The following is a 6,000-nucleotide window of genomic DNA, read 5'->3' as shown; positions in this document are numbered from 1 at the left end:
CCACGTGGCAGTGAAGTGGTCTGTCGAGGTTTTAGTGTCATCAACTTGGAACAATGACAATCTCAATTTATGTCATGTCTCTCTCTAACACAGCCCCTACCCCACATAGGCCTTCATTCATGCAAAGCGCTGTCTGCTTCGGAATGAAGGATTGTGTAAAATCTTGTGGTTGCCAAACGCATTTTAAGAGAAAACAATGAAGCCAATTATGGCACAAACAGATATATCAGTGGTCTTATCGCCCCAATAGCCTACTGTATTGGGTATAGGCCTTGGTTAGGCCAATAAGATAGACAAATGATAGGCCTACACCTATAAATAGATGAACTATGGGTCACAATGTTAATGCAATATAGGCCCCATCCAGGTTTGACGGACAATAACATATTGTCTTTATCCTCTTTGTGTATGTGTATGTGTTTGTGTGTGTGTGTGTGTGTGTGTGTGTGTGTGTGTGTGTGTGTGTGAGAGAGAGGGAAAGAAGGTGAGAATTTGTGTGTGTGCAACCAAGTCCTATACTTGTATTTAAAAGTATCCTGTGGATATTGTGTCTTAGTGAACACTGTTTTATGGATTTGTGTCTATATTGTATACTGCATATAATATTGTATTGGGGCAGCCGTGGCCTACTGGTTAGCGCTTCGGACTTGTAACCGGAGGGTTGCCAGTTCAAACCCTGACCAATAGGCACAGCTGAAGTGCCCTTGAGCAAGGCACCTAACCCCTCACTGCTCCCCGAGCGCCGCTGTTGTTGCAGGCAGCTCACTGCGCCGGGATTAGTGTGTGCTTCACCTCACTGTGTGCTGAGTGTGTTTCACTAATTCACGGATTGGGATAAATGCAGAGACCAAATTTCCCTCACAGGATCAAAAGAGTATTTATACTTACTTACTTACTGTCTATTTTATTGGTGCGACTTAATACAATTTTCATGCCTGACATGACAATAAAGTCTATTCATTCATTCATTCATCGCACTTTAGTATACTAAATGATTCGATGAGCGCTTCACTTTGCCTTTTGCTGCTAAGGACTTGGATTAGGGATTTGTGCAATGAAATGGGATTTGTGCAATGATTTTGTTTTTATTTTTATGCCATATCAACACTTTTACTCTGATCTTATTGTTGTCTATCTTATTGTTGTCATTGTCTATTTGTATTTATATTGATATATTTAGGCTACATATTTATTGAAATACCTCATGGGAAAATAGAAATATAAGATAAAGAAATGTTTTGCTACTGGCAAACTAATTGCATGGTGCTGTCTGACTTGAAGTTGATCGGGCCAGTGCAACAGGTTTTCTTGTCAACACAAATTTGCCACTGGTAATGTCTTGAAGGGTTAATGCCGTGGAATGTAGCTCTGAGGAATGTGCATGCAAATAGATTTATGCTAATGATATGCTAATGACTTGCTGGCTGGGAACGGACTCATGTCTGTCCAGACTGTTAGGAACTAAGATGGAGGACAGGGGAGGGCGAAATATGGATCTGGATGCAGTTTTGTAGCTTGCTGGAGGTTCTTTTTTATTTTCCGTACTAATGGCGGAACTTTTTGGAGCTGACAATGCCTAGAAAAGGGAATGGACAGCTGCCGTTACCGGACGGCTGGGAACAGGCGACGGATTACGACGGCAAAGTATTTTATATCGACCACAATACCAAGCAAACCAGCTGGATTGACCCTAGGGACAGGTAACGTTAAAACAGTATGAACTTATACTTTTCAAAGTTGACAAAGACGGTTCTGAAAGCACAGACTGGAAAGGGCAGTGATAAAGCGTTACAAAGGAATGAGGAAATGTTTCCGAAGTTTCTTTTACATGGCAACTGCAGCTAAGTTACTTTAGCAAGTTGCCGACAACGTGCTAAAGAAGGCTAACGTTAACACAATATTCTGTTGCAGAACGTGCAAATGAGAATTTGGGAAACACTTTGTCGAAGTTTAGGTGTAGACGTTATCAGCTAGCCATTGTTCGTAACCCCAACTAAGTTTAAAAAATATCCCGCAAACTAGAGCAACAACAGCACAACATAGTTTACAGTTGCCTTTGGGCATGCACCGTGACTGCTATGGATTTTGCCGTGGAAGTGCACAAAAGGGGGATTGTTCCCGTTAGGATTAGCGACGAACCCCACCATTCAGCCATGGAAAATATCAACACTCTTCCTATTTATCTAACCAAATATGTATTTTGCAATGAAACCAGTGTGCGATGTGTGAGAAATGAGCCGTCAACTGAAATATGATTTTGATAGGCGCCCTGACCCCCACCTCAACCGTAGCAACACTAGTACCAGTCCAGCCGTGGTTTGTCACATCACTGACTGGTACTGCTGAAGTAGCCTGTGTGGTGCGGAGGCCTGTCAGTCAGACATCGTTCAAAATCTTGCAAAACTACATGCAAGTAACGTCACTTAAGAATGTGTCTGGCAAAAAAATGACTATTGGCCGTAAGTTTAAATAGACCCGACCCGCTTACATAGACTATATCCTGGAAAGCGGATGCTTACTGACAAGATACTCGAGCTCAGCTGCTGTAAGGCCTCGTCTGCACAATGCTAGGCCTCGTCCTATAGGAGGAAGAGTGTGACAGTAGCACAGTATAAACTGATTTGATTTCTGCATGTTGTGACAGAGTTAAATTGATGTGAAGATAAGGGATGCAGTTTGCACTTTAAGCTTCAGTGACAACGTTAAACGTGACTGTTTTAAATTCTTTACAGAATGCCACTGATGATCTGATTTAAAAGAGGAGTACAATATTCCACTAAACTAAATTGTTCCTCAACCTCAATTGATGATCAAGTTGGACCAAATTAGTTCTCAGAATATAATTCTTTGATATGCAGTAGAGACTGAAGTGGCCAATGACACCTGATTAGCTGAATACACCAGCTTCAGTGGGCCTTCGGATGTTTTCATTCAGGTGTACTTGGAGAATCGATAGAATGGATATATGCTGGGCAGGTGGTGACAGGAGCAGGATTGAGAACCCTTTGGATGAGTCTGGCTTGTTTTATCAGCTCTGTGAGGCAATTTGAACCCCTCTCCCCCTTGACTAGCAGATATGTAGACAGTCTACTAGACACCTGTTGCTCTGATTATTTTGTCCCAGTCCCAAAGAGAAAGGGGTTTGCATTTTCTGACAAAAAGTAGCTGATCAAGTGCTTCTCAGTTCAAGGACAGCAGGCATCTGCAAAAACAAAGTGCACTGTCTGGAGCACACAGATGCATTTACAACCTTTAATTTACAGCCTTGCAAAGACTGATGAGGACATAATAATGTTGTAAAGTTAATCTTTGAACGTTAGGCTGCTAATTCATCCATGTGCCCCAGTAGGCTAATCTGTGATTTCTAGAGGTAGCAAGTTGTCTGCCCCTGTCTTTCAAAACAAACAGAAAATTCTCACCTTTCTTTGTGTTCTCTGTGTCAAAGCGAATCAAAGGTAGGATGATATGGGATCACTTTTTCGTTGTTCTCTCAGTGAGGTGCTGACATTTTGATGGTGTTAATGAGTGTGTGCTGTCTGTGTGAGTGCTGGCTGGCAAAGACAGGTGCCTGGGAGGTGGTTTTAATGCAGCCAGCCTATGTGTGAGAAAGACAGCCAGGCGTTGTCCACATCTCCATTTGGGCTGGAATTCCCTATACAGAATCCGTAGTAGCATTTACTACGGCATTGACAAGTGCCCTGACACTTGTAAACAATGTGATGCTGATCGTCTTTGTCTGAGAGTGACATTTAGGGCCCGTCCCAATACCTCCCCTACCCCTAGATTTTTGCCCTAACCCTCGTTTTTGCGCGTGCACGTGTAGGGCTAGGCTGTCCCATTACTTTAGGGAGCAAGGGGAAGTGCTATTTTCCCCTTAAAATCAACCCTCAAAATATAGCCAGGACCGATGCAGGCTTAAAACGAAGTGGGAGATGAAATTACCCAGGATACCGTGCAAGCTCACTGAGCCGGCCACATTTTTCATATATTTTCGCAAATACGCATATTAAAATTTCGAACTTTGTTGGAATATCTTAGTTTGATGCACATCTGATGGACTGTTGAGTTTTGAACACTAATGTTAGAAAATATCTCACGAAGCTATCTGACTATGTATCTGCTGAGTGCTTTGAGAGAGTCTGCCCATCAAATAACGTTATATATCTGATCTGGGTAGTTTCGTCAGTATTTAAGGTGTGTGTTCTGGCATTCACATGAACAAGCATCTTTGTTGATTAACCAGACGTAGATAAACCAGCACAGCCCACACAACGATGACCGCTGGAACGGGCATGTTCCTGAATGAAAATAGTAGCAGGCTACTACCGGTAGACTACTACCGGCGCTGCGCGTGATGTAGGTGAGCACGTTCGCTACGCTAATTTGCATATAGTGGTGTCCTAATTCATAGGGAAAGATCTTCACCTCCACTTCCCTTGTCGAGGGGGCTTTAATGTTGAGGGCAATCAAAACCAAGTGGAAGTTTTAAGGGGGGAGAAATGGGACGGACCCTTACTATTACTGCTGTTTGATTAGCCTAAGGGTTCTTGTTACAGATTATATTTAAAATATGGATGTCTTTTAAATGTGTTTCACACAGAATAAAAAAATTAATTTGTTGGGTTTATGGAAGCATGGTAATGCTCAGTACATTGTATACGGCCTAAATTGTGCGGTATTTCAGTTAGGGCACTTTTCAGCGCAGTGGAACTATTTTGAAACGGCACAGCTCTGAAAAGAGCAGATTCCCTGGGAAGCACAGGGAGTATATTGAGATATATGTGGTGTCTTGTACAGTATTATAATCAGGAACCTGCTGAGATATGGTACCTCCTCTCTTTCTCATACACACACACACACACACACACACATGTATGCATGCTCATGCTCAAATGCTAGTTCTTCATTGTGTGATGAAACTATGAGGAGGTCCCTGTGGTCAGAGGCCCCCTCCTCGCCCCTCGCTGTGTTTCCGACCTCGCCATGGCAACCCAGTGCCCCCGTCGGTGTGTGTTTTCATGCAGGTGAAACAAGAGGAACGGGGACGAAGGGCGCAGACTAGACCAGTACACTACACCAGAGGCCTGGTCGTTCGCAAGTCGGTTCTGACCCGGCGGGTCTGGTCCTCAGTGGGGGTGGACGGCTGGAGATGTTCCACATCCACTTGTGTGGGAGGATGGGGAACCGGAGTCTTCCTGACAGGCCCTCATGACCCATCTCAAACATAACTTAGTTTAACGTTCCTGAAAGGAGTCTTTGATGGGGGAGAGATGGTGAGATATGTGTGATGACGCTGAGGCGGATGAGGCTGTGTAGGAGTTTCAACACTAGTGCCAGTCCAGTTCTGATTGTGGAGTGAGTGAATGAGTGAAAGAATGAGTGATGTTTATTACGAAATGGGCTTAGATGTTTTTTTTGTTATTCTGTGAAAAGGACACGCTGGATGAGGTTTAGGATACATTCATATGGATGTGGTACTTTAGAAATGTGTGGGTGTCCATGTGTCCATGTCTGTGCATGTACGTCCAGGCCTATGTTTGTCTGTGTGTACATGTATGTGTGAGTGTATGTATCCGTGAGCATGTGTGTGTCCGTGTGTGTGGACTGTTAGAAGAGGTATTAGTTAAATCTGGGCCAGCGGAGGCTCAGAGGCAGGCACGTGCAGAGAAGGGGGTCTACAGGGGCTGTAGCACCTGCCCTTTTGCCCCTTTGATGTCCAAGTGCCCTTTTGACAAGACCTGTTTTTTACTTTTTAAAATTTGTAATACTTCCGCTAGTTCCAACGTGAATATTCGCTAAAATGTCTCATTAATAGTTTGTGAAATTAGAAATTTACAAAAATAACAATTTTCTGTGTTAATTGAAATGCCTTGCGGCCACCAGAAGGTGCACGCAGGCACAGTGCTGCAGGAGACGTTTGGGAGCACGGTAAGGTCACTTGGCAGTTAGCCTATCTGAACATGCAAAGTATTCAGCTTAGAGATAGAGAATAAAATGTTT

At 43.5% G+C, this 6,000-nt stretch overlaps 1 protein-coding gene across 1 annotated transcript in view; it reads left to right on the top strand.

The window, feature by feature from the left end:
- The first annotated feature begins 1,430 nt into the window (after positions 1 to 1,430).
- LOC121700350 (protein WWC2-like) overlaps positions 1,431 to 6,000 on the top strand; it is a 56,198-nt gene continuing 51,628 nt past the window's right edge. The window contains exon 1 of the mRNA XM_042083658.1: positions 1,431 to 1,700. Coding sequence (XP_041939592.1) covers positions 1,573 to 1,700 — 128 coding nt within the window. The 5' untranslated portion in view covers positions 1,431 to 1,572. The remainder of the gene's footprint in view (positions 1,701 to 6,000) is intronic.

The sequence above is a fragment of the Alosa sapidissima genome, chromosome 1, assembly GCF_018492685.1.
Source record: "Alosa sapidissima isolate fAloSap1 chromosome 1, fAloSap1.pri, whole genome shotgun sequence".
NCBI lineage: Eukaryota > Metazoa > Chordata > Actinopteri > Clupeiformes > Clupeidae > Alosa > Alosa sapidissima.
This window is presented reverse-complemented; position numbering and strand designations above follow the sequence as displayed.